Source organism: Sorex fumeus, unplaced genomic scaffold (genome assembly GCF_029834395.1).
Source record: "Sorex fumeus unplaced genomic scaffold, SorFum_2.1 ptg000044l, whole genome shotgun sequence".
Classification (NCBI taxonomy): Eukaryota; Metazoa; Chordata; class Mammalia; order Eulipotyphla; family Soricidae; genus Sorex; species Sorex fumeus.
This window is the reverse complement of record NW_026606101.1, coordinates 36,536,058-36,562,478: the sequence shown is the minus strand read 5'-3', so window position 1 is coordinate 36,562,478 and position 26,421 is coordinate 36,536,058. Positions and strand designations below refer to the sequence as shown.

At 52.5% G+C, this 26,421-nt stretch overlaps 2 protein-coding genes across 6 annotated transcripts in view; one reads left to right on the top strand and one right to left on the bottom strand.

The window, feature by feature from the left end:
- RRBP1 (ribosome binding protein 1) overlaps positions 1 to 12,829 on the top strand; it is a 53,099-nt gene extending 40,270 nt beyond the window's left edge. Inside the window, exons 9-25 of one of the 5 annotated variants that reach the window (XM_056121499.1) lie at positions 329 to 467; positions 2,062 to 2,231; positions 2,313 to 2,347; positions 5,098 to 5,188; positions 5,595 to 5,687; positions 7,291 to 7,383; positions 7,455 to 7,532; positions 7,643 to 7,732; positions 7,998 to 8,090; positions 8,324 to 8,395; positions 8,832 to 8,927; positions 9,522 to 9,605; positions 10,435 to 10,542; positions 10,991 to 11,074; positions 11,212 to 11,307; positions 11,758 to 11,901; positions 12,260 to 12,829. In XM_056121499.1, coding sequence (XP_055977474.1) covers positions 329 to 467; positions 2,062 to 2,231; positions 2,313 to 2,347; positions 5,098 to 5,188; positions 5,595 to 5,687; positions 7,291 to 7,383; positions 7,455 to 7,532; positions 7,643 to 7,732; positions 7,998 to 8,090; positions 8,324 to 8,395; positions 8,832 to 8,927; positions 9,522 to 9,605; positions 10,435 to 10,542; positions 10,991 to 11,074; positions 11,212 to 11,307; positions 11,758 to 11,901; positions 12,260 to 12,298 — 1,605 coding nt within the window. In that variant the 3' untranslated portion in view covers positions 12,299 to 12,829. Of the gene's footprint in view, positions 1 to 328; positions 468 to 2,061; positions 2,232 to 2,312; positions 2,348 to 5,097; positions 5,189 to 5,594; positions 5,688 to 7,290; positions 7,384 to 7,454; positions 7,533 to 7,642; positions 7,733 to 7,997; positions 8,091 to 8,323; positions 8,396 to 8,831; positions 8,928 to 9,521; positions 9,606 to 10,434; positions 10,552 to 10,990; positions 11,075 to 11,211; positions 11,308 to 11,757; positions 11,902 to 12,259 lie in introns of all 5 variants that reach the window. The other 4 variants (XM_056121498.1, XM_056121501.1, XM_056121500.1 and 1 more) reach the window with 4 other exon arrangements.
- Positions 12,830 to 16,492: 3,663 nt separating this feature from the next.
- DSTN (destrin, actin depolymerizing factor) overlaps positions 16,493 to 26,421 on the bottom strand; it is a 33,824-nt gene continuing 23,895 nt past the window's right edge. Inside the window, exons 2-4 of the mRNA XM_056121442.1 lie at positions 25,213 to 25,520; positions 20,769 to 20,845; positions 16,493 to 17,695 (exon numbers count right to left, since the gene is read on the bottom strand). Coding sequence (XP_055977417.1) covers positions 17,586 to 17,695; positions 20,769 to 20,845; positions 25,213 to 25,520 — 495 coding nt within the window. The 3' untranslated portion in view covers positions 16,493 to 17,585. The remainder of the gene's footprint in view (positions 17,696 to 20,768; positions 20,846 to 25,212; positions 25,521 to 26,421) is intronic.

Below are 26,421 nucleotides of genomic sequence, written 5' to 3'. Positions count from 1 at the left end.
TGGATGGCAGAACCTGTGCAGCTGCATGTGTAACAGCTGGAGGGAGCCCCTGTCCCATGGGCACACACAGTATGCCCTCTCCAGGGCCTGCAGAGAACCTCCTAGTCGGATGGAGGCTGGGGAGTTGGGAGATGGGACGCGCATCTGGTTCTGTCATTCTCGGCTCTTTTCCATGCCCCCAGCTAGCTTTTAGGGCTCGGGTGCAGGGGGTGGAGTGCTGGCCTGCTGGCTCACTGAAATCTAGAGGGTTCTGTGGAAGGTTAACGAGGAGGGTGAGGGGCTCTGCCGTGGTCCCCTCACAACCCTCTTCCCTCCGCCTGCGGTATAGACGTCGCACAAGGAGAGTGAGGAGGCCCTGCAGAAGCGCCTGGACGAGGTGAGCCGGGAGCTGTGCCGGGCCCAGACCAGCCACGCCAGCCTCCGGGCAGATGCCGAGAAAGCTCAGGAGCAGCAGCAGCAGATGAATGGTGAGCGGGCCGGGACAGTCGAGTGTGCGAGGGAGGGTGGCCAGAGGTGCTGGGAGCGCGCAGGGCTGTGGGATGGGGAAGCAGAGCCCCTTGGTTCCCCCCTCTTTGTGCTGCTTCCGACCGGTCACTTCCACTCCTGGCAGAGAGCAGTGGGGCCGGGAGCCTGGGGGACACGGGGGACAGGTGGCTGGGGCAACTCTGATGTCTCTGTGACCATTCACGGGCATACACCGAGCACCGCTGTGAGCAGCAGAGGCTTGCCAAAGAGTATGTCCGGGGACAAGACCAGTGCTTGTCATCGGGGCAAGTCCACGGAGCTCTTGGCCTGGAGCAGTTTCTGTGAGGGACCCAAGAGTCCAGGCTTTTATGGGCTTGGGGGTGGTTTGGCCCCCACTAGCGGTGCACAGGGCTTACTCCTGACTGCGCGCAGGGATCATTCCTGGTGGGCTTGGAATCGAACCCCAGTCAGCTGCGTGCTAGGCAAGCGCCTGCCTGCTGTCCTTTGCCCTGGCCCTGCTTATGTCTTTGTGGGCCACGGAGCCACAGCTGCTGTTTTACTGCCCCCGTACTACAGCGGCCCTGGACCATGTAGGAAAAGGCAGGCTGGTTTGGTTCTGGTAAACCTCATAGGTGGCACCCTGGGGGAGCCCCTGAGGCCTCACTTTTGGTTACCTGCTGTAGTGGGCAGGGTTCAGGGTTCAGGAAAGGCCTCTCTGAGGTGAAGGGCATGTCTGTATGCCGGGAACACTGGTCCCCTGAGATGGGGACTGACCTAGAACTTGGCTGGTACGACAGGGTGATGGGAGCAAGTCGGCAGGCAAGTGGCTGGTGAGTGCCACCTGGGCTTGGTCAGGTGACGGGTGTGGGAAGTGCTGTGTAAAGTAATGGGGGGGGGGGGGGGGAGTGCCTGTGGGTTGGGCTGGGCCGAGTGTGACAGGATCGCTTTCCCCTGGGAGACTCTGCAGGCTTTCCCATATGGACTTGCTGCGGGCTCGGCTACACAGGAGGGGGTGTGAGGGAGGGCTGGTTGGGGACGCCGGTTCAGCATCCAGTGTCCAAGCAGCTTGATTGGGAAGTGGTGGCCGCTGAACCTGGGGACTTCCCCAAGGTTATCAGGGGAAGGGCAGGGCAGGGGGCACCGAGAGGTGGAGGAGACAGGCCCAGAGTGGGCTCGCAGCGTCGCCTGGTAAAGAAATAAGGGCCCATCACCCCTGCCTCGGCCAACCTGAGCCAGCCCTCATGAAAAGGTTTCTAGAAACTGCAGCTCCAGTCTGTTTTGAATTTCTATCCTTTCCCCACGAGTGATATGTGGGCAGTGCAAACTCCCCACCCCCCCCCCGCGCGCGCGCGCACACACACACACACACACACACACACACACACACACACCCCTCCTCTAAGAGCAGAGCCAGGCTGTGACCCTCCCATCAGCAAACAGATGCCCACCACCCCAACCCCCAACCCCCCGTCACAGCAGTGATCGGGAGCCTGAGAGGAGGCAGTGGACGGAGCGCCCCATCCAGGGCCTGCGTGCTAAGCCATCCTGGGCACTCCTGCCCCTGACCCCACCTTGCTCCCCTTTTCCTGGCCACAGAGCTGCACAGCAAACTGCAATCCTCCGAGGCTGAGGTGAAGAGCAAGTGCGAGGAGCTGAGCAGCCTCCAGGGCCAGCTCAAGGACGCCCGGGCCGAGAACTCCCAGCTCACGGAGAGAATCCACTCCATCGAAGCACTGCTGGAGGCAGGCCAGGCCCGGGACGCGCAGGTCAGCCACCGGGGGAGGGTGCGGGGGCTGCTGCCCTGCCACGGAAGGTGAGACCCTGGTGACAGTCTGGTCTCGTTCCAGGCCAGCCACGCAGAGCCCGAACAGCAGCAGGCCCGGTAAGTGGTGGGGGAGCTGCCACCGGGGGGAATTCCCTCTCGGGGGACTCCCTGCTCCTCCCTGACTGAGGAAACAGGCACGGTGGGCAGGCCACCGGGCAAGCTGCTCGGCCTCCTTTTGACATGCAGGACTCGATGGGCCTGGGAAGCGCAGGGGCTGTCGCAAGGCTGGCTCCGTTGGTCGCTGACGCTGTATCTGCACCGGGAGCACTGCCAGCTGTGGCCTAAGGATGGAAACGGGCCAGAGGGATAGCGCGGTGGGTGGGAAGCTTGCCTCGCATGCTGCTGACCCTGGGTGAAGCTTGCAACCCCATGTGGTTGCCCAGGCCCCACCAGTGACTCCTGAAGGCAGAGCCAGGAGTAAGCCCTGAGGACAGCAGGTGTGGCCCCAAAACCCCGTGTCCATGGTGAGTGGCAGGTTTCTTGGAAGGGAGCAGAGCTGCCTTCTGTCCCGTCCAGTGGGAAGGAGGCGCCTCGTGCCTGCAGGAGAGCGTTTCATGGACAGCACTAAGCGTGGGCCCGCCGGAGCAGGGGAGGCACCCAGGCAGTTGCCGTTCCCAGCACTCCTGATTTTGGAGTTTCCTTGGTCGCCAGGCTTCAACGTCACTGCTGGTAGAGCCGCTCTCCCTGGAGCTGGCCCAGCGGCGGTGCTTGTGTAGTGGCCCTGGCCGTCGCGGGACGGTGCTTACTGCTGAGTCCCGGGCTGTCCAGAGTTGTCATGGCTGCTGCCACAAGGGGACCCAGAGCAGCTGTGGGGAGATGTGTCAACACTGCTCTCACAGAGGCTGAGCGGGCGAGGTCACCGGTTTCCCTGCAGGCCCCAGGGTGGGCGCGGGAGGGAGGTCTTAGGGAGGCAGGAGGGGCCGGAGCCGGCCCCTGTGCCATCCTCTCCCAGCATGCTCTGCTCCCGGAGCGCAGGACCCCTGGGCTCTCTGGTGCTGGGCATTACCCGGGACTGAGCTCTGATGAAGATAGGGTCAGTTTTAATGTTTTTCGTGGATTGGCAGAATGGGCTTTTTGTTGTTTTGTGTTTTTTCATGTCCCTCGGTGGTTTATCTGAGAGTTGTGTATAGCCCAGGCCTCCCTGTTCTGGGGTGGGGGGTGAGTGGGTCAGATGTCTTGGAACTGGGGCAGTGGTTCAGGGAGGTGACCCTCAGCGTGTCCTGCTGCCTCTTCCTGCTAAGCAAGACCTTGAATGATTGGTTGATTAGGTTTTGGGATCATATCTCATATCTCTTAGGAGACCACGTGCAGTGCCACAGATCAAATCAGGGTCAGCCACATGCCCGGCAAGCACTTTATTTTTTTTTTAAATTTTTATTAGTGAAACACCATGAGGTACAGTTGTAGACTTAAAATTTTTGTGCTTGGGGTTCAGTTATACAATGATCGAGTACCCATCCTTCCACCAGTGCCCATTCTCCACCACCAATGATCCCAGTATCCTTCCCACACCCCCATCCCTTCCCATCCCACCCTGCCTCTGTGGCAGGGCATTCCCTTTTGTTCTCTCCTTTTGGGTGCTGTGGTTTCGGCAAGCACTTTAATCCCATGCTTTTTTTCCAGCCCTGGGACCTTGGTTTTGGGGGCCCAGCAGGTGAGGAGGATGGCTGAAGGAAGGCTTCTGCAGTGCTGCAGGAGGTTGGAGGGAGATGCTGTCAGGTCCTAGTGAGCTTCAGGTGGGAGGATTGCAGTTCTGTGGGCCTGGCCTCCTTCCAAGGCTGGACCACTGTCCACCAGCCAGCAGCAGTCTGTACCCAAAGGGTCGGTGGCAGGCAAGGCCCTCGTTAAAACTGTCAGGTGTTAATATGCCTTTACAGTGATGCCTTTTGAGACTTCTGGCAAAATGGCAGAATGGACCCTGGCAAGCCGCGCCCCCTCAGAAATCTACTCCCTGTCATTCAGGGGTGCTTTTCAAAAAGTGGCTTTCAGTTTTTTTGAAGCACAATGTTTTTTCAAAAAAAAATTTTTTTTTTTTTTTTTTTTTGCTTTTTAAGTCATACCCAGCGATGCTCAGGGGTTACTTCTGGCTCTGCACTCAGGAATTACTCCTGGCAGTGCTTGGGGGACCACAGGGGATGCCGGGGATCAGATCCTGGTCAGTTACATGTAAGGCAAACACCCTACCTGCTGTACCATTGCTTCAGTCCATTTCGAGAAATTCACTTAGGGAAATGTGAGAGGGAGGAAGGAGGAAAGAGACAAAGGAGAGGAGAGGAAAGGAGAGGAAGAGGAGGAGAAGGAGGGGGGAGAAAAGGGGGGGGACAGAGAGAGAAACAGAGAGAGACAGAGACAGAGACAGGCAGAACGAGAAAGAGAGAGAACGAGAACATGAGGACTGGTCTCCAGTAGAAACTATGCCACTGATAAGATCCCTAGGACCTCTCTCCCTTTGACTGCTGGTGGCCAGACCCCACATCCCTCAGACTGGTGGCTGTCCCCTATGGCAGGGACCCCCTCAGGCAGGGCCTGCTTTGCTGCTTTCCAGAGGGATAAGGTGTGCCCGTTTGAGTCTGTTGTTCCTTCTGGACTTAACATTTTGCGGGGGTTCCCAGCTCATGTGTGGGTGTGCCATAATGGTGGCATGGGAGTCTAGCCCAGATGGCCTCTGACATGGCCAAAATGTTCCAGGGAGGATCCGGCATGCCTCCGTGCAGGGTTCTGGTGGCATCTGTCATTCAGCCCTGCAGAGAGGTCTGCGGAAAGCGTGGCCGCGGAATGTGCTGGTGACCCCTGCCCCCTTCTTGCAGCGTCCAAGAGCTGGAGTCACAGTTGAGGTGTGTGGAGAAGGAGGCCACTGAGCTCAAGGAGGCCGTGGAGCAGCAGAAGGTGAAGAACAATGTGAGTGCTGGGCCTGCCTTCCCCGGGCCCGTCTTCCAGGGGACAGGACAGAAAAGGTGCCCGTTGGTCTGGCTAGTCACAGGCCACCCTGGAGAAGGGAGCGGCAGAGGGCCATGTCCTCCCCTCAGGCCACTGCCGTCCTCGCAGCCTGCTCTGCCTCATCCCCGTCTGCCTCTCCCAGGAGGCCTTGCCGGTCCCTTCCTGGGCCTGATGGCTGGAGCAGGCCACGGAGTTGGTTCTCGGCAACGTGGCTCCGGGAGCCTCCCTTCTCTGAGGAGGCCAGCCCGCCATCTCTCACATGCACCGCATCCCCTGGTGTGCGGCCTGGGAGGCCTTTGTGGCGTGGATTTGGGAGGACCATGGCAGCTGCTGACCTGCCTTGCCTTGTCCTTATGTCCCCTGCCAGGACCTCCGAGAGAAGAACTGGAAGGCCATGGAGGCGCTGGCCTCGGCCGAAAGAGCCTGTGAGGAGAAGCTGCGCTCCCTGACACAGGCCAAGGTCAGAGCCTGTGTGGTCCTCGGGCCCCAGAAACTGCACTTGTGGCGTTGGGTGGACACCAGAGTGCGGGCACAGCCTCACACAGCCTGGCCGCTCAGAGCTCCACGTCCGCGGGTCAGGGGCCTGTGGCGAAGTCCCTGGCCCTCCCCCCCCCACCTCTCTTAGACAATGGCTTCTGCTTAACTGCTCTCAGCTATGTTCTTTGCCGTTGGGGCAGAGAAGACTTGGAGCCACAGGGTCAGTCTAAGAGAGCCTGGGCTTGGGCCCAGCTACTGCAGGTCTTTGTGATATTGTTGACCCCTGACATTGGTTTTGTTTTTGGAGTTTTACTGTATTTTGGGGGTGGGGGTTTTGGGGTGAGGGGAGGGTTTGGGCCACACCCATCGGTGCTCGGGGCCTTACTCCTGGCTCTGCACCAGGATCTCTCCTGGTGGAGCTCGGGGGACTCTGCCATGCCGAGACTTGAGCCTGGGTTGGCCACGCGCACGGCATACACCTTACCTGCTGCTCCCACTCCGGCTCTGCTGTCTTATCTGGATAACCATCTGCTCTCTCGGGCTTCTGAACCCAGGCGAGGTGACTGTGGTTTCTGTGGTTGATCTTTACAGTGAGTCAGGAGAGGGAAGAACGTCTAGCCACAGGCTGAGGTGGGGGACAGAGCCTGGGCTGTGATGGGCCCTGGGGGGATGCCAGGGCAGCCCGCCCACCTCCCCGGCAGCAGGGGCTGGAGCGCGGACCTTACTCCGTCATTACCGGCGGTCTTGCCGGGCCTCCCAGAGAGCCGCGTGACCCCTTCCATCATTTCATGGCAAAACAGAAGCTGTGCATAGACATGTCCTCCAACTTGCGGGCGAGCACACAGGCCGTTTGATGGCAGCTGGCCTCTACACCTCTGGGAGACGGAAGGGTCACGGGTCGGGCCACCTTCTGGATGCTCGGCTGGGCAAGGAAGCTCTGCTCTATGTCTGATCAGATTACGTGGGGGCAGGGGTCCCGTTCTAGACCCCACACCCCACACCAAGGCAGTCTGTTCCCCCGCAGGGCAGCCCTGTCGTGTCTCAGCGTGGGCAGGAGTGTGGTCTGTTCCGGGAGAGCCGGTGGTCCTGCTTCACGGGGCAAGGGGAACTGCCTGGAGCGTCCCCTCCCACCTGCCCCTCAGGCCTGCTGCGCCCTGGCTGTGGCAACTACTGACACTCTAATGCCTGCGCTTCTATCTCCTCTCAGCTTGCGCCCCTCTGCACACGCATGTCCACGCACACACACAGAGGGACACACCACAAGCACATGGCAGACTCTCAGAGAGACGCGGTGGAGCAGAGAGCTCTGCCGGGAGGTGCTGGGCATGTGGCATCTGGCCATATGGAGCACCTGTGGGCTCCTGGAGGGAAGGGCACCACGTGAAACCAGGGGCCAGCTGATAGGACAGGGCCCGGGAAGAAGACAAGGGCGCGAGGGCACGTGCTTGGGAAAAGGTTTGAGAAGCGCCGGCCCAGCCCTCTGGCCTGCCTGGCTTGGGTCAAGTCTTTTTGAAGCATCCTCGCCACGGCCGGTGAGCCCCCTGCCTCCTCCCGCACGCCTTGTCTCACCTTCCCACCTTCTCTAGGAGGAGTCAGAGAAGCATCTGCGAGAGACGGAGGTGCAGAGCAGGGAGGTGCTGCTGAAGCTTTTCCCAGCCCTCACTCCCGCAACCAACCAGGTGAGCCTCAGCCCGGGCAGGGGGGCCCACTCGCAGCCACGACCCGACCCACCTTCCATGTCTCTTTGCAGAGCTACTCCACGTGGCTGCAGGAGGTGAGAGAGAAAGCGCCCGAGCTGCTGCAGCTGCCTGCTCCGACGTCCTCCTCGGTGAGTCTGGTGCCGGCACCCGCAAGACTGCACGGGTTCCCTTGCCCGCCTGTGTCCTCAGGCGGGATGCCCTGGCGTGGCTAAGCAGCGTGCCTGTGCTCTGTCCCCAGGACCTGGCTGCCAAGCTCCGGGAGGCAGAAGAGACCCAGAGCAGCCTCCAGGCCGAGTGCGACCAGTACCGCACAATCCTGGGCCAGACGGTGAGCGGGAGGGCTTGGAGTGGAGGGTCTCCGGGGGTCCGCCTGGCCCAGGGGAGGGGAGGTGGGCTGGCTCCATGACTCTTATTCCATGTCCTGGGCCACTCATGGACTGAGGCGTGGGAAGCTCCCGGCCAGGATCTGTTCCCAGGCGAGGCTTCCGCCACAGCCCACCTCCCCTGCCCACCTGAGGAGCTGCGAGCACAGACTGGGGTGGGTGGGGGCCTGCGGGAAGGGGTCTTGCCTTAGCATCCCTCGGCTCCCGCAGGAGGGCATGCTCAAGGAGCTGCAGAAGAGCGTGGAGGATGAGGAGCAGGTGTGGAAGTCCAAGCTGAGCAACGCCGAGGAGGAGCTGCAGAAGGTGTGGGCGCGAGGGCACAGTTGGCAGGCGATCCCTGCCATCGGTGTGGCCCCTGGCTGGCCAGGAGCGAGCCCTGAGCACAGCCGGGTGCTGCCCCAAGACAGAAAAGTACAGGACAGTTCCCCCCGGGCCCAGCTCTCTGGGGGGGTGGGGGACATACAGTGCTGTAGGGAGGCTGCCCAGGGGCCGTCCCCCTCCGAGGCTGGGGGTGACAGGTGTCTTCCCCTTGGCAGTCACGGGTCAAAGTGAAGCATCTCGAGGAGACTCTGGAGAAGCTCAGGGGAGAACTGGAAGCTTCCGATCAGGTACGGGGTGGGCTGTGTCTCCTTCCCTGCTCACCTCAGAGAGCCGAGAACACAGGCCTGGGGGGCTGCGCCTGTGGACGGGGCTGGGGGCGGGCGCTCCGTGTGGGGTCTCCTCTGGCTCAAGTGTGTGAGGGAGGGGAATCCAATCTTGTCAGTCTTGCTTGTTCCCAACCCAAGCTGCTTACAGCAAGCCCTGCCAGGGAGCCCTGGGGTGAAGAACCTGGGGACACCACACTGGCGCCCAGGGCATCATTCCCAGTCCGGCCTCCGGCCACTCACTGTCCACCTCAGAGGCCCAGTCTCAGGCCTTGCTTCTCCCAGGGCCAGCCAGGGTTGAGGCCTGTCACTGGCTCTGTAGGGGTGTGTGCTGGCCTCTGATGCATATGTGTGTGTGTGTGTGTGTGTGTGTGTGTGTGGTGTGTATGTGTATGTTTAGCTGAGGGAACACACCTCAAACCTGGAAGCAGAGCTAGAGAAGCACATGGCAGCCGCCAGCACCGAATGCCAGAGCTACGCCAAGGAGGTGGCAGGGGTGAGTCTGGCGCTGTGAGCTCCACAGATCTCTGCCCACCCAGGGTCGCTCCAATCCCCAGAACATGGGCCAGGTGCTGCCATGCTCAGTGCCGAGGTCGGCATGCTCCAGGAAGCCATGCTGGCTCCATGTCAGTTGGGCCCATTTGGATTTTGTTTCTGGGGTTGTTTTGCTTTGTTTGGGTTTGGGGCCAGACCATGCAGTGCTCAGGGACCCAGGCGTCACCCCTAGCTTCACTCGGAAGACCATCCAGGATGCTTGTCAGACCTGGCACAGTCGAGTGCCCTGCCTGCTGGACTGTTGCTCCAGCCCCCACCCGTCTCTGACTGCGGGCCCCGACCCCTGTTCTGGTTCGAGAGCAGACATTCCACTTTACTTGGCACACGTTAGTCGGCCCGCTTTGGCGAAAGGAGCAGACGGGCGTGCCGCGTCTCCCGACTGTCCGCATGTGGTGCGGAGCAAGCAGGGGCAGCTGGAGGAGCTGGGAGCACCGCGTGGCCACCTTAGTGGGGTCGGGGTCCACGGGCGTGGGCCTCATGGGAACCGGCTCTCTGTTCTCTCCGCTTTCTCCCCGCGCGGGCTCTGCCCTCCCAGCTAAGGCAGCTTTTGTTAGAATCTCAGTCTCAGTTGGACGCAGCCAAGACTGAAGCCCAGAAACAGAGCAGCGAGCTGGCCCTGGTGAGTGGCGGGCCGTGGGCTGGCCTGGCGGGCTCATGTGTGTGAGATGTGTCTGTCCTCGCGTGTGTGTGGGCCTCCGGCCACAGGTGATCTGGCTCTGCGGAGTGAGGGGCAGCGGGAGGCTGGTGCCCATTAGCTGTTTGGGGCAGCTCCGGGAGGGCCGGAAGGAGCCCCTCACACCTTTGTCCCAAAGTGCCCAGCCGGGCAGAGGGCTGCCGAGACCACGGTGTTCAACGCTTCACTTTCCACGCTGTGCAGCTGCTGGGCTCGGCATGTCTTCTGGGTCCCTCAGAGCCGGCAAGGGTCTGTCCCATCAGCCAGACCCAGGACTGCAGGGAGCCACTTGGTGTCCCATTGGCTGGTGTCCGAGCTCTCGAGATGCTCTGGTGCCTCTGGTGCAGCTCCGCTCCCAGCTGTCAGGACTTGGGGGGGTGCGGGCTTGCGCATGCTTCCCTCATGTCTGCTTCCCTGCGGAGCAGTGGGCCTGGGCCACTCCATCAGGCTGCTGTTGGGCCCGTTCCTATTGGGGGACACATTTCTGACTCCCTGGTGCCCTGTGGTCATTCGGGCCTCCCCCGGGACCTTTGCAGCAGGGGGCCCATGTCTGAGCTCATGCCTCTCCCCAAGTCTGTCTAAGCCGACTGTGGGTGGCAGGCTCGGGGGAGGGTGGGTTGGGGGGGATGGAAGTGCGTAGGGAGAGGGCTGTGTTTGTGTGTCTGCATGCACGTGTGTGTGTGCATGTGTGCATGCGCGCGTGCGTGCGTGTGCATGTGCCTGTGCCTGCGTGTGTGTGGCTGGTGTTGGCGTAAACCTGCCCTCCCTGTTTCAGGTCAGGCAGCAGTTGAGTGAGATGAAGAGCCACGTAGAGGATGGTGCCGTAGCGGGGGCCCTGGCTGCCCCCCCAGAGGCTCCCCCAGCTGAGCAGAGCCCCGTCGAGGTTAGGGCGGTGAGCAGGTCCCCAGATGTCTGTCACTAACTGTCCTCACGCCCCCCCACCCCTCCCCAGCACAGGGAAGTCAGACTCCTGCTAAATGCCACCCTGATGTCGCCTCTTTCCCCCACTGTCCTCCCCACCGTCCCCTCCCCCGTCCTGTCGTCTCAGCAGAGTCCCCGGGTCAGAGCAGCCAGAGCAGACCAAGGAAGGGCAGGGCAGGGCAGGGGCAGGTGTGGGCCCCATGCGAGGACGCGGGGCTGGAGGGCACTTTCCAGAACTCAACCATGTGGCGGGAGGCCCTGGGCAGAGGGGCTGTGCAGGGGCTCGGGCTGAGAGCTCCCCCCGAACGGGACAGCGAGTGACTGGCAGGCGGCGGCGAGAAGCGGGCACCACTCACAGGAGCACTCTCAGCTGCTAGACGGCTCCTCATCAGGTCTCCTATTCCCCGCAGCTGAGGTCACAGCTGGAGCAGACGGAGGCCGTCCTGCAGAGCGAGCAGATGCGGCGGCAGCAGCTGGCCACCGAGTTTGAGGAGGTCAGGCCCGGGTACCCCGTGCCCGTCGCAGCTGCGCCCGCTTCGGGGGGTGGTGGGCGGGGGGGGGCGGGGCTACGCAGACCCCTCTGCCTTCCGGTGTGCGAGGCGTCATCACCCTGACTCACCTCCTCTCACAGGCTCAGAACTCAGCATGCCGGCTCCAGGCAGAGCTAGAGAAGCTCCGCAGCGGCCCGCCGAGCCCATCTTCAGAAGCAGAGGCCTCTCAGCTCAAGGTAAAGGCTGGCCAGGGCCAGGAGCGGGTGCGGATCTCCTGTGGCCCTGCCTGGCCAGCAGTGCTGGTGACCCATATGGAAGCCCCGAGAAGGCCCTGCTAGCCTGAGGGAGGATCAGAGTTGCAGGAAGAGGGCCTGGCCTGTGTGGGACCAGGGGATGCAGAGTCGCAGGGAGAGGGCTCAGCACACCTGAGGAAAGGGATGCAGGCTGGCACGGGAGGCCATGTGCTCCTGTGTGCTCCTGGGCTTCCCTCGCCCCACTCGGGCACCCTGTTCTCGGCAGTTCGTGTGGCAGTATGGGCAGGGCCCACTGACCTGGGGGTCACTGCCCGACTCAAAGGGAAGCCTTGATGCCCCCTAGGGCTCCCGGCTCCCGCTGGCTGTGTCCAGGCCTTAGGCAGAGCCTCTCTGCGGAGCCAAGGCTGAGCCCTTCCACCCCTGACTCCTCAGGAGAGGTTAGAAAAGGAGAAGAAGTTAACCAGTGACCTGGGACGCGCAGCTACCAAACTGCAGGAGCTTTTGAAGACCACCCAGGAACAGCTGACGAAGGAGAGAGAGACCGTGAAAAAGTTGCAGGAGCAGCTGGACAAAGCAGTAAGTGTCTTGGCTGGGGTCAGGTGCCCCTTGGCTCAGACCCACAGACTGGGTGCTGGGGACCCCAGGACTCGGGAAGCACAAATGGCTTGGGTTTTTTTTTTTTTTTTTTCAGGAGGTCCTGACAGACGGAGGTGTTGGTGGCCTAGCTCCCCCTCCCGCCCCACTCCTCTGGCCCCCACTGGGCCCTCCTGTTCGCAGTGCTGGTTCTCACGGGCCCGGCTGGCCTTGGGGTTCTCAGAGGGAGTGGGTGTGATAGGCACCCAGTTTTGAGGGACTGGAGACCAAAGGGGGTGGGGGTGGGGGCTGTGTTCCCTCCAGCACCAGATCCTAGCCTCACTCTACCCTTTTTTCACAGGAGGACGGTAGCAGCTCAAAAGAGGGTACCTCCGTCTGAGTCTCCTGAGGAAGAAGTTACTGTTCAACTTACCAAAATGCCTTACACATTCCTTATGAATAAACCAACCAACACAGCGTTATCCAGGCCCAACTTCAGTAGCTCTGAGAGAAGCCATTGGAGACAGCCGTCTCTTAGAAACACAGAGCTAGATCTTCCAGACCCCGTTTGTAAAACGAACCTTTGTCACATTCGATAAACACTATTCCCCAGGACCAGCCCTGGCCTACAGCCAGCAGACACCAAAGCCCTTATCAGGTGCGACAGCCCCCAGGCTGTGCACCGGGGAAGCCGGGACTCTGGGTATCTATGTGTCAATCAGTGCAATTGTTTGTGTTGTTGTTGGGGGGGGGGGGGGTCGGAGCGGCAGACCGGGCGGGCAGTGAGTCTCCAAGGCTGTGCAGCAGACTGGGGCGGGGGTGGGGGGCACAGCCCGGCCTGGCGGGACAGCAGCCCCTCACCCCCGGAAGAAGTTGCCAACCACCACTTGTGTGACCTCCTGGATATCAATGCCATTAAAACCAAGTGTCGCCTGGCTCTGCAATCTCTCCTGGTCTTCTGAGGCTTCAGAGTGGTGGGGTGGGCAGACAAGGGGGTAAGAGGGGAAAGCTCCTGCAAGGAAGCAAGCAGGCATGGGTCTTGGTTTCTGATCAGCAGCTGGAGTGGGGCTGTTGCTTTCTGCCTCCCCAAGACAGGAGGCTGGAGCTGGGGGCCAGACGTGCTGAGTGGGGCTGCGGGTGGCCTGGGAGCTTGTCTGGCACCCCCTGAATGAACAGGAGTCTGCGGACTGCGTCTGGAGAAGCAGCCGTTTCGTTGAGGGTGGCCTGCGCAGCCCACAGCTTGTCTTCCGGAGCAGATTATAGGAGAGAGCCATGACTTCCCAGATGAGCCTAGACTCCTGGCTTCAGGAAGGGGGCAGACAGCAGAGAAAGGCCAAGGTCCAGGGTGGCCAGTGTTGGAGGCAGGTATCGAGGGACAGGAGGACCCGGCCTGGAGAGGCAGGTGGGTCTCTAGAGGAACGGCCAGGCCAGTCCTCCGGGGGTCACAGTGGGGGAACCTCTGGGCACCTGGACACCAGCTTCTGGCCGGAGAAGGCAGGGGGCAGGAGCTGCTGGTGGGGTACTGGGAGTGTGGGCAGGTGAAAGGCACCCACTTTCCCATGGCCCCTCGCCAGCAGCCCACAGGGTCCCACGTCCTCTGTATAGTGGATTCCTGTGGGTTTCCTGCAGGAAACAGGCCAGGGCCATCCCATCCCCGTGCCACTGGGAAACCAGAGCCTGCATCTCGATCCTGACAAGCTCCTGCCCATCCAGTCTGGGACTGAGAAGCGTGCAGGGGAGGTGTCATCTGGAAGTGAGATTCCACAGGGAACGATTAGGCACGATACCTGGTGGAAAGGAATCATGCATAAGCTGGACCAGGCCCGACCATGGGGTGGAGGGGTGCAGGGAATCAGAACAGGCCTACCCACAGGCTTGGGCTGGGACTGGGCATCCAGCCTCTCCCAGGCCAGCAGAGGGAGTCCGAGTTTGCCTGGCAGCCGGCAGGGCGTGGCCTCTCCCAACCTCATGGTCACAGCTGCTCCCGGCCACAGTCCATCCCTGGGCTGGGAAAGGAGCGATCCGCTTTGGAAGCTCCCTGAGGTTAGCGGTACAGCAGTTCCAGCCAGAGGTCTGCAGGTGCCCTGGTGCTGATGGCCAAGAGCCTGGCTATTCTCAGCTTCCATGTCCCTTGGTCTGAAGCGAGTGTCGAGGCTGGCAGTTTAGGCTGGTTTCACATAAGCCACAGCCAGGGCCAGGGATGCTGCTTTCTTGGCCCACCCCAAGTACAGCTGGGAGGGTTCGAGCACAGCTAGTCTGAACCCTTGCCTTAACAGCACCTCCCAAAGTGTGCATACCTGTTTCAAGTTGGGGTAGGGAGCAGTAGCTCTGCAACAATGCAGAAGGCTACTATGGGGGTACTATCTGTTGGCTTTTTTTTTTTTTAAGTTTCTGGGACACACCCAGCGATACTCAAGGCTAATACTCAAGGCTAACGCCTCACTCTGCCCTCAGGGGAGCATAAGGGGTCCTGGGGTGGAACCTAGGTTAGCCACAGATTCAGGAGCTTTATAGGTCTCGGCATCCACCTGGAGTTCTGGGCCTGTGCCCCTGAAGGCTGTCTCCAGAGCAGGAAGCCCTGCCACGCCGCCACGCACAGGTTTCCCTTCACTAGCTCCCTCTGTCTGCAGGACATGGCACCGGGGGACGGATGAGCAGGGACCCTCCACAAATGCCTTCCCCATGAGTTTCCTGGAGCTTGCTGTCTCACGGGCCCCAAAGCCCCAGAGCACTAGCTTGTCTTCCTTCTGGCCCCATTTCCAACTCATCCCCAGCACTGAACAAGATTTCGCCTTTGTCCCAGATGTTAAAAATTAACCCTATAGGGTGCAATGGGAAAGATTTCGGGTCCCTAAGACCCAAGTATTCCCTGCTCTATTGCTGCCTCACTGGCCTGGCTACAGTCTTGGAAAATCCTCTCCCCACTGTTCTCCTGGGACTGGGCAGAGCTCCCCCAGCCAGCGATGGCTAGAGTTACCCCAGCTCAGCCTGCCTTGGAAAGAGATCCTGACTCCTGCGCATCCCTCTTTCCAGCCACCTGCAGCTGCTACCAGCTGGAGAGGCCCTGAGCAAGCTGGGTGTCCCTGTACACTCCCAGGCTCTGTTCAGAGTAACAAAAGAGTCAAGAAAGAGGCCCACTTCCAAGATGGGAGCAGTGTGGCAGGGCCATTCTGCACAAGAGCAAGCCTCAGCTGAGTCCAAGTCTATTGGTTCACTGTTTTCTAAGAGATTAGCACCACAAGCACTGCTTGAGCACTTCCAGGAGTGACTCCAGAGTACTGCTAAATGAGCCCCCCATGACCTATCACTAGACTGACCTTTAAGCACATTTTCATAATGTGCTAACACTTGTAAAAAACGTGAATATTTATTTGCAGAAAACAGAGCCTTGTCTGCCATTTTATTCTTTCCAGTACTAGCAGAGGTCTGAAAGACTAATTTGGAGAGGCAAAACTCAGAGGGTTGGTGAGTGTTCTGTATGGGGGAGGCCTGACCGCGCCCCCTCCGCAATGCACCCTGCAGATTCCATAAGGATCTGCTGGGCGAGGCCCCAGACACAAATGTAAGTTAAAAAAAAAATTAAATGAAACACTGCTTTCTCATTAGAATTAAGTGGGAATGCTTATTAGCAAAATTCTTTGGTTACGACCTCGGAAAAGAATTCAAAATTCCCTAGGTAAAGATAAGACATGAGAATTAGCATCCTCTAATTTCTGGAATAAAAATGGAACGCTGTGAGAGTTTTTATGTATTATACTGAAATCCTTCTCAGAGTAGAACATCCATCTCCTCTGTCCTTCCACAGGCTAAGTACTCCCCTCGGGTGCGCGCGCACGCACATGCACACACACACAACACATCACATGCAAAAACCACAGAAAATTTCTGTGGGTGAAATTCCTTGACCAAGATCTTGAGTACAGCTTGGTAGCCATAGAGTGCCGTTTGGGGCCTTGTTATACCAAGTCCCTAAAAGTGTGGCTTTACAGTAGAGAGAATAAGGAACTCCGTGTGAGAATGATAAACAGCTATGTAAACCAATAAGCAGTTTTCTAGACAGTTTAAAAAGCACTACTTTGACAAAGCAGGATAACCTTTTATGCACCCCCTCCTCCAAACATATCAGGGATTTTTTTTTAAGAAGTCCAATGCACTTGGGGCTGGCGCGATAGCATAGCGGGTAGGGCATTTGCCTTGCACGCAGCCGACCCGGGTTCAACCCCCAATATCCCATATGGTCCCGCAAGCACCGCCAGGAGTAATTCCTGAGTGCAGAGCCAGGAGTAACCCCTGTGTATCACCAGGTGTGACCCAAAATGTAAAAAAAAAAAAAAGTCCAATGCACTATCCATTGCACAACAGAGCCAAGCATGAGATTATTATTCTTTTTTTTTTTTAGCCTGGCATTTGGACAAACATTTGGAATAAGAAAAGAGGTTTTTTCTTATCTAAACTTGACACCAACTTTCTCATTCTGAGAGGAAGGAGCTGTAATCTCTCTTCAGAGCCCCAAACACCCAAACCTCAATGAGATACCTAACCCCATTTGAAAGTTCTGAATGTCCAATCCACAGGTAAATAATTACACAAGCGGTAAGTTAAAAATGCTTCCTTTATTACACAAAGCAAATACTGCTACTTCTAAGTTGAACTGTCTGTGCATCTCTATTCCAAGTGTGAAGCCTGTGATTTTAAGGACGAACACTTCCAAGTGTCATCAGGTACTAGCTTCCCCTGAGTGCACTCACCATGCCTGCTCCCCACGTCAGCTCACTAGGAAATGAAGCTCTCCCAGCTCCCAAAGTCAATGTACTTAATGTTTTTCCACACCTGATTATACCAGAAACAAAAAAGTTCTGAGGGAGCCACAATTACAGATATCACAGGTGTCCTAGCCGGTTAATATATAACGTAACATTTTCACTGACAAAGTACAATGGCTTTTTGAATCTGCACTATAATTAGTTGTCACAAGTATTGCACATTCTCCCAAGGACACACCATGGTTTCCAAGATGTGAGGTCACTCAGAACAAAATCTCCAACAAGCAGGTGGAAGGACAGAGGAGAGCCACTTGCTGAACCCCAACTATAAGCTTAATGGTGCTCTGCAAGGGCAGCGCTGATTTTAAGCATCCGTAATTCTGAGGCAGTCTCTATTACACATTTTGAATAGGATTAAAAAACCTGTCTCACTTAATCTCGCTGTAGTTAGTATTATTAGTGTGGTTATAGCTTGTGAAGAGAGTTAGTTTCCATTATTCAGTGGAGTCCCAGAGAATAAAAGAACATGGGCCAAATTTATAACTAGATTATGTCCAATTCCCTAAGTAAAATAAACAAAATAATAGCTGAAGTTAACAAAATTGTAAGAATTCTCTTCATAGGGCCTTGTACTGTTTTGTGAACTGCATTATTACATACCAAGAGCATTATAAAAATCTTGAGAAGCCAATTCATCAAAACAGGCATCTGGCCAGCAAGAATTTAATTTTACATCATTTTAACTTTAGGGTTTTGACTTTGTACGGCCATTTGCACATGTCTATAGAATATTTCATTTACTCTATAGAGGGCAGATAGCCTGCCCTCTGTGAGACCCTGGCCTAAGCATATCTGCTTTGCTTAATAGAGCAAGAGGATAACATTAAATATGGAAGCTTCTGGTTTGTGGCACTGAATGATGGTCTACACAGGGCTTCCTTCAAAAGCTACAATTAAGGATCCACCTAACTTTTCAGCAATACAAGCACGATTCAGGTCTTCTGGCCCATTGGCTTGACATTCGTGTTTTATGCCTGGAAAAAAAAAAGAACAATTCTATTTAGAATTACAGCAGTAATTTATTTCTCTAAGACATTAAACTTTTTAAATAATACCATTAAAATATGAATAGATAAGCTAAAACAAACAAACACTATAGTAAGTGGAATTATCTGTACTGTATTGGAATGAATTGATTTTCACAAATGTTGATAAAAGCAGACGTAAGAGCACACACACATTCTAGGTAAGTTCATTTGTATAACACATCAGCCAAAGCTATTTAATATCAGTAACAGCTGAGTTATTGCTTATCTTGTGAAGGAATAAGGAAGTAATATGACTGAAAGAGTATATGAGTGAGATTTCTGGGGTGCTCATCTCATTACATTAAGAAATAATCATGCTAAGTGAAATGAGTCAGAAAGAGAGGGACAGACATAGAATGACTGCACTCATTTATGGAATGTAAACACGAGACTAACACCCAAGGAGAGTAGAGATAGGGCCAGAAATATTGTTTCATACTTGGAAGCCTGTCTCATAAACTAGGGGAGAAGGTAGCTGGAATAAAGAAGGAATCACTGAGACAGTGATGGTTGGAGGAATCGTTCGGGATGGGAGATGTGTGCTGAAAGTAGATAAAGGGCCAAACATGATAGCTTCTCAGTATCTCTACTGCAAACCATAAAGCCCAAAAGCAGAGAGAAATTATTGGGCAAACTGTCTGCCTAGAGGCGGGGGGGGCGGGCTGGTATGGGTCAGGGGGATATTGGGGACACTGGTGGTGGAAAATGTGTGCACTAGTGGAGGGATGGATGTTCGATCATTTTATGACTGAAACTCAAACATGAAAGCTTAGTAACCACATCTCACAGTGATTCATTAAACAAAAAAAAAAGAATAGATAATGGTGTAAAAGTATTAATTCACGGTCACGGTCCTTCCGTTGTTCATCTATTTGCTGGAGTGAGTGGGCCCAGTAACGTCTCCATCGTGAAACTTGTTACTGTGTTTGGCATATTGAATACGTCATGGGTAGCTTGCCAGGCTTTGCCATGAGGATGAGATACTCTTGGTAGCTTGCCGGGCTCTCTGAGAGGGGCGGAGGAATTGAACCTGGCTGGGCCGGGCCGGTTGTGAGCAAGGCAAACGCCCTATCACTGAGCTATCGCTCCAACCCCAAAGCATTAATTAGGACAATAAAATCAAATAGAGGTGAAGAAGCAGTAACCCTTTAAAAAATAAAAATACTCAATAACCTCAGTTTGTGTAGTAACAAGTTCCAAAATAATATATGATACATATTTTGCTACTGATGCCTTAAAAATTCAAAATCAGGCCTAGTTTTTCTGTTTTTTAACAGAAATTTTCTGTTTTTTAAAAGACTATGAATTCGATATCTGACTACAACTGATTTATAAATGACATTACTTGTGCTCAGAAAACAACTAGCTCTCTGGTTAAGAAACCTAAATGTGTTACTGATTAGTTTCCCAGAAAAATAACATCACCACACTACAGAATGAGCTCAATTATGGAATTAAACATAGTCATTTCTCTGTAAACAACTAACTTGAAAAAAAAAAAAACTTTTGTTTCTAACTTCAGAAAAATTTCATACCACTTCTTATGCTGCTGAAAACACAGCAGAGCAGCTTCTGGAGCATTTAGACTAAAGGCAAATCCAAGGATGATTTCATTTGAAAAGGCAACAAGGTGACCACACTTGAATGTAGTTTAACACAAATTGTAACACTGCCATCAAAGTGTTAACAGTAACAGGTCAATCTTGTTTATTGAAAGGCAATTCTGTTTATTGAAAGGCAATGCAGAACAGGAAGGGTGCCAAAGTAATGAAACCACTGAGTCAGGTTAAATGAGTTACTAGTAGCAGGCCGCAGGGGTGAATGCACTTCGGGAAAGATGGCCGCCATCAAAGCAAACACACATGCAGCCTGACAAGGCTGAAACAAGGCAGCAGATGATTTCAGGAAAGAGGTCACAAATTCTGTTTTCCTGACTAAATGAAAACAAGTAGGCAAACTTGTTCCACTACAGGAATATAAAAATGAGTCACAATAAACAAACAAAACAAAACTCACACTGGGCCAAGCCCTTGTGATGTTGGCTAGCCCAGCTGCTTGGAACCAGTCACAGCAGGAAGGCACAGAACAGCTGTTAAGCTCACTCAGCTCAAGCAAGCCACACTGAGCCTCCCATTCTATAGCTGAGAGAATCGAGGCCCTCCCTCGGCGGTCACACAGCTGCGGACAAGGTAACACAGCAGGGAGGCAATAAGCTCAGTTCTAGCGCAGGCCTTTCGACACTTGCCCCATGCTCTTTCCATCATACCAACATTTCCTCCTGGTCAAGTCAACTCGTCAGGATCCCAATCCCCCAGTGGCAAGTCAAATATAAGTGGCCAGCTCAAGGAGGGGAGTCTCTTTCCCTTGGACACAGAGAAGTCAGTTACCTGAAATCACACCACTTCAAAGAAAAGTGACCGAGAAGAGTATCCTTACCACTTAATGAACAATTCCTCTTTGCAACCTCGTTTTGGTGACTATATTCCAAACAAGGGCAAGTTTATGATTTAGTATGAAGAGTGTAAGCTAATTAATGTCTCTTCCTGCTGTGTGAGAAATGCAGCTGCATCTGAAGCTAGTTTCAAACCAGCCTGAGGACTATGAGCTGTCAAGGAGCTTGTGTTGCATGCAGCTGACCTGGTTCAATCCCCTTCAGCACATGGTTTCCTAAACAGCACCAGCAGTGACTCCTGAGCACTGCCTGATATGACCCAATACTGCCCTCCTAATACTAATAGATTAAAATAGAAACAGCATGTATGAATGGTGTGTACACAATGCTGAGAAAATGGGATTATCAAACATGGCTTTTCACACCTCAAGGAACCAGTGCATGGCAGAAGGGTTCAGCCTTTTGTGTTTTTGTCAAAAAAGGTGGTGTTTCCTTTCTTTGTGGCTAAGGCTCTCTGAGGAAGTAAATAATGATAGAAATGAAAATAGCAAAAATAATAAATCATGTAGTCCACATTCCAGTGGCTCAATTTAACTCTAAATATTTACAAGGAAGTTTAGACCATACCTTGAAATTTCTTTTTGATTGCATCTTTGGAGCTTGCATAGATCATTTTACTTTTCAGAGGTGCTAGTTCTGGTGCCCTGGAGAAAGAGATGCCAAAAAATAAAAGGAAAGAAAAGTTAGAAAGCCCAATTTAACTCTTATGTTCACTGCAGCACTGTTCACAATAGCCAGAATCTAGAAGCAACCTGAGTGACCGAGAACAGATGAATGGATAAAGAAGTTATGGCACATCTACACAATGGAATACTACACAGCTGTTAGGAAAAATGAATTCATGAAATCTGCATATAAATAGACGGACGTGGAGAGTATCATGCTGAGTGAAATGAGTCAGGAAAGGGACAGATATAGAATGACTACATTCATTTGTAGTGTATAAAATATATATAGAAGACTAATATTCAAGGCCAGAGGAAATGGGTTAGGAGGACTGTAATAAGGTGGAAATGATCACGCGGGACAAGAACTGATTGTTAAAAGTAGGTAAGAGGATCTACACAGTAACCTTTCAGCATCTGTACTGCAAACCACAATGTTCACAATGGAGACGGGGGTGAGGGAGAGAGAGGGAGAAACAGACCGAGAGACAGAGACAATGAGAGAAGAAACGTGCCTGCCAAAGAGGCAGGCAGGGGGGATAAGGGGGTATGGGAGGGAACCTAGGGACATTGCTGCTGGGAGATGCACACCGGTGGAGGGATGAATGTTGGCACACTGTGACTGAAACCTAATTATGAACAGCTTAGTAAGGGTCTATCTCACAGTGATTCAAACTAAAAAAAATTTTTTGAAGAAATTAAACAAAGGACGAGTAGAAAATTCCAAAAATGAATTTTTAAAAAGAAGGCCCAATTTACATCACAAACATCTGCACTGGTGATGGGTGAGAGCAAGTCTCAGAATTCCTTACAAGTTTTCTAACTACTAACCATCCTATTTCACCATTTCCTTAAGTAACAGCTACAAAATGGGGGAAAGTTTTGAATAATTCAATTTGATCAAATGAAAAAAGATAAAGAATGCTTGTGGGGGAAAAAGAAAACAACACCTGTAAGATTATTACTGATTAAGAATCAGATCAATGAGGCAGAGTATAAGAACTAATACTGGATAACTCACTGTAAGGCTATTTTCCTTATTAGATTTTTCTTTTCATTATTTTTTTCATTTTTATCTAGAAAAGCCTGAGTTCTGAGTTCAGTGAAATAACCTCTAGCTTAATGTAAGATTTTTAATAACACTTTCTGGTTTGAAAATACACATCATTAATCATCAGGAAGATGCAGATCAAAACAACAATGAGATATCATTTCACACCACAGAGACTGGCCCACATCCATAAGAACAAAAGCAACCAAGTGTAACGGTCAGACAGGAATATTTCTCTGTAACAGTGACCTTGTATTTTCATAATTTTTAGTGCCTCCCTTTATGAATAAACTCTGGAAGCACAGCATATGCTTCGTAGCAATACTGAAAAATAATAACAACAACATAGAGAAAAATCTGGGGCAAAAGCGATAGCACAGCAGGTAGGGCATGCGGCCCACCCATGTTTGATCCCTGGCATCCCATATAGACCTCTGAGTACCACCAAGAGTAATTCCAGAGTGCAAAGCCAGGAGTAAGCCCTGAGCCAGGTGTCTCCCCGCCCCCCCCCCCTTCAATATATATGATCCTACTTATACTGTTTATCTATGAAGGCCTTGTTTCCCACCAGGCGACCAAACTTCCAGTCAGCCCTCTGAGCTATCTAAGGGAAAATGGGAGTGCACTCTGATTACTGTGCGCATGTAATGACTGCACTACCTGCCAGAGCCCAGGGCTTTCAGCACTGGAACTGTGGGCAGCAGCCTCAGTGTGGTCCTTCCACAGCCTACAGTCCACTGCTGAAACTGAGGGGTGCGGGGGGAAGGGCTCTGACTCCGGTATGTACTCCCCTTCATTCCAGGGATAAGGAAGGGGGTGAAACTAGAACACCCTCTGCAAAGTGGAGTGGGAATTTTTCTTAACACAAATTAGGTCAGAGACAGAAAAAGGATGAGCTGTTCTAATTTTATAGTAACTAGACTTCTAAAGCACTGTAAGAGCCATTCCCTCCTCTCAAAACAGAGCCAGACACGGAAAACACCTCTAGTAAGGCTTTTACCTTTTCTTTTAAACAATAATAGTACCAAATAGAAGTCTGTGCTTCCTTTACATCATTTTACTTTTATTTTCTAAATGTTCTTTAGTAAATATGCATTATTTTTATAGTAAGAAAATAAAACATAAAAACCAGGAAGAAACCCATGTACAAATGAAGGAAATATTAATAATCAAAAACCATTTTCACCCTCTGTTGCCACATTGGTCAGGTCACTTGATTGTAAAGCCCACAGGAGGACAAGGATTTTTCCTCTTTTACTCACTGCTTTACTCCCAGGCCCTTAAACAAAATATGAGCAAGAAAAAGGAATGAAAATTTAGTGAAAGCACCACCATTCAAATCAGGAATGCACTCACTCCAGGTCTTATTAAAATTATTATTATTGTTTTTTGGGGGCACACCCAGGAATGCACAGGGGTTACTTCTGGCTCTGCACTCAGGAATTACTCCTGGTGGTGCTCGGGGGACCATATGGGATGCTGGGAACTGAACCTGGGTCAGCCGCTTGCAAGGCAAACGCTCTATCTGCTGTGCTATCACTCCAGCCCCTAAAATTATTTTTTTGTTCGTATGTCTATAGCTGCCAGGCTAGCTAAGTAATAAAATGCTCCCACACATACACTCATACAACTGCATCTCCTGAGTCATCCTGATTGAATCAAGCACAACACAGGCTTGATGGAATGAAACTGACATCGACGAGAGTTTTCCTAAGCATAAGTCCTCCCATTTGTGCACTGTATATCCTTTGCTGCTGGAGACACACATTTAGCATTCTGCCTTGCCCTGCCTATCTCACAGTTCCACGGAGCCAGGAGCCAGCTCTCAGGGCTGGAGCAGGCTTAGCATGCTGGTGTGATCCCTCGCACTACTGGGGGTGACTCCTGAGTGCCAGCTGGGTCTCCAAACCAAAACAAAAAAGGACACTCACACACAAAACTCCACCACCAGCCCCTCAAAAACTGAGCCCATTATCACATCCCCTTGGTCTGGGAAGCTACAGGTTTTATAGTATTTCCCACACATGAGAATTTCCCATACAAGGGAATATAATACTATGAGCAGAGAGATAATGGATATGACTTTTAACCATAGGTTTATCTCAAATATTAAGATATCTGGAAAGACCAAAATAACACATTTGAGCAAGCTTTTGATAAAAGGGTCATGCTAATAATTTCCAGCATCCTTTTATTCTTTGGAGCAACACTATCTATTCAGGAGAGCTTTCTGTAGTAAAGGAAAACACGACCTATGCTACTCAAAACTAAGGTGATTCAAGTAAGAAACTGAATCTTACATTTCCTTTGACTGTAATTTTATAAATTTAAATAACCACAGTAAGTTTTTAAAGCCTACCCCACAGGAAAATACAAGTCCAGAGCAAATTGCAACTCGAGGTAATGACAGTGCCAACTTCAAAAGCAGCGAATATCGGAGACACAAATTCACAAGGGTGAATATTTCTAAATGTGGGAGGCTGATCTCTGGCATGACTTGTTAGAGAATGACTTTAGTGACATTCAATTCCCTTCTCAGTACTTAAGGGGAAAGAATAATCTAGGGGGTAGTGGGGAGAGAGGAAAAGGGGGGTCCTCTAAATGGTACTCAGAAGGCCTCAAGACTCTCCCTGGCCTTCTCAGCTGAGAATGAGGTGTTGTCCAGGCCCTGCCCAGGCTGGGGATCACCCAGGCCACTGTCAGTGAGGCTGGGCACCCATGTAGTGCCACAATCAAAGCAGGATTTGCAACACCAAAACAGTACCGTAACCCCTGTACAATCTCTGTTCCCTTTAAGAAAAAGTTTTGTCTTTTATTTTTTGGGTCACACCCAGAGATGCACAGGGGTAAGTCCTGGCTCATGCACTGAGGAATTACTCCTGGTGGTGCTCAGGGGACCATATGGGATGCTGGGAATCAAAACCAGGTTGGCCGAGTATAAGGCAAATGCCCTATCCGATGTGCTATGGCTCCAACCCCACCTTAAAGAAAAAGTTTTAAATAAATTTTAGTTTTGTGGATTGTGGATTCAAAGGATACATAGAAATCTATAGTATCTTCCCCTGCCAAAGATCCAAAAGTCAGGTTTCTCCAAGAAAACAAAGAGTGGTTCAGTTCTGGGCCCATAAATATAAATATGGTTAAGGACCTTAAGAAATGAAGCCTTGGAAACAAAAATTAAATCACAATGAACAAAGAAAGCCTAACTGAAAATTACTGTGGTCCCAGAAACTGGTTCTCCAAGTGCTAATCAGAGATTAACTGAGTTTTACAGAGACCCAATAACAATGCTTACCACAAAAAAAACATCAACTCTTCTTTTCTGGATTCCTTGGTTTCAAAACTTGCATCATACAAAGCATAGCGACAATCCTTTTCAGGAAGCATTCCCACAAAGTGCTTGAAAGGATCAGTTATGGTTACCCCAACATCACCAACCAAGATCTCTTTGCCTTCTTCTACAATGATGCACTTTTTGTCTGCACTAAGACAAAAAATTACAGCCTTCTTTCTCTTCTTGATTTCTTCTGGTGTGGAGCACTTCCGAACTTTCATGTCATAAAAGATGCGACATACTTCGTCAGCAACTTGCACTCCTGAAGCCTACAGTGAGGGGGGCAAAAATCAAGGATTAAATTTGAATCACATCAAGTACATGAGGCATTGCTTTAACACTAAGCCACATTTGCAACCACCAATTCTTATAGAGGCTGTTCAGAATCCTGACACGGGGTAGTAATCCTCTAGTTTGAGTGCTCATACCTAAAATTCCTGTCACAATGCATAAAAGATGATCCAAGAGTGTGGGTTGCATGAATTCTATCCCTATGACGTATGTTTCTCTTGAAAATGAATTGAAAAGGGGGCTGGAGTGATAGTAGAGCAGGTCAGGCACTTGCCGTACATGTAGTCGACCTGGGCTCCACCCCTCTCATCCCATATGGTCCTCTGAGCACTGCCACGGGTTATTCCTGAGCAAACCTGGAGTAAGCCCTGAGCATCGCTGGGTGTGGCCCCAAAACAAAAACCTAACAAAACAGAACAAACAAAAAAACTAAAATGCCTTTGTTCTACTTGCCTTTTAAATTTGTGTGATTAATAGTAACATATTACGATTTTAAATTTAATTCGAAGTTTTCATTTTTCAAAATCAGCATGTTTCAAAATAATGTAAAAACAAAATGTTTAATAAACAGACTACATTAAAAGATATAGTAAGGAGTTTTGTTTGTTTTTGGACTATACCCAGAAATATACTCCTGGCTCTGCACTGAGGAACTACTCCTGGTGGTGCTTGGAAGACCATATGGGATGCTGCGGATCAAACCTGGGTCAGCCACCTGCAAGGCAAATGCCCTACCTGCTATATTATTTCTCCGGTCCTGTGAGGATATATTGTTGCTATAATAAAGAACCTCTGCCATGTTATATGTGCTATTTTAGGAAGAGGAAGCACTTCACTTTACTATATCCATATTTTTCAGTGGCTTCCTTGACTAGTCCG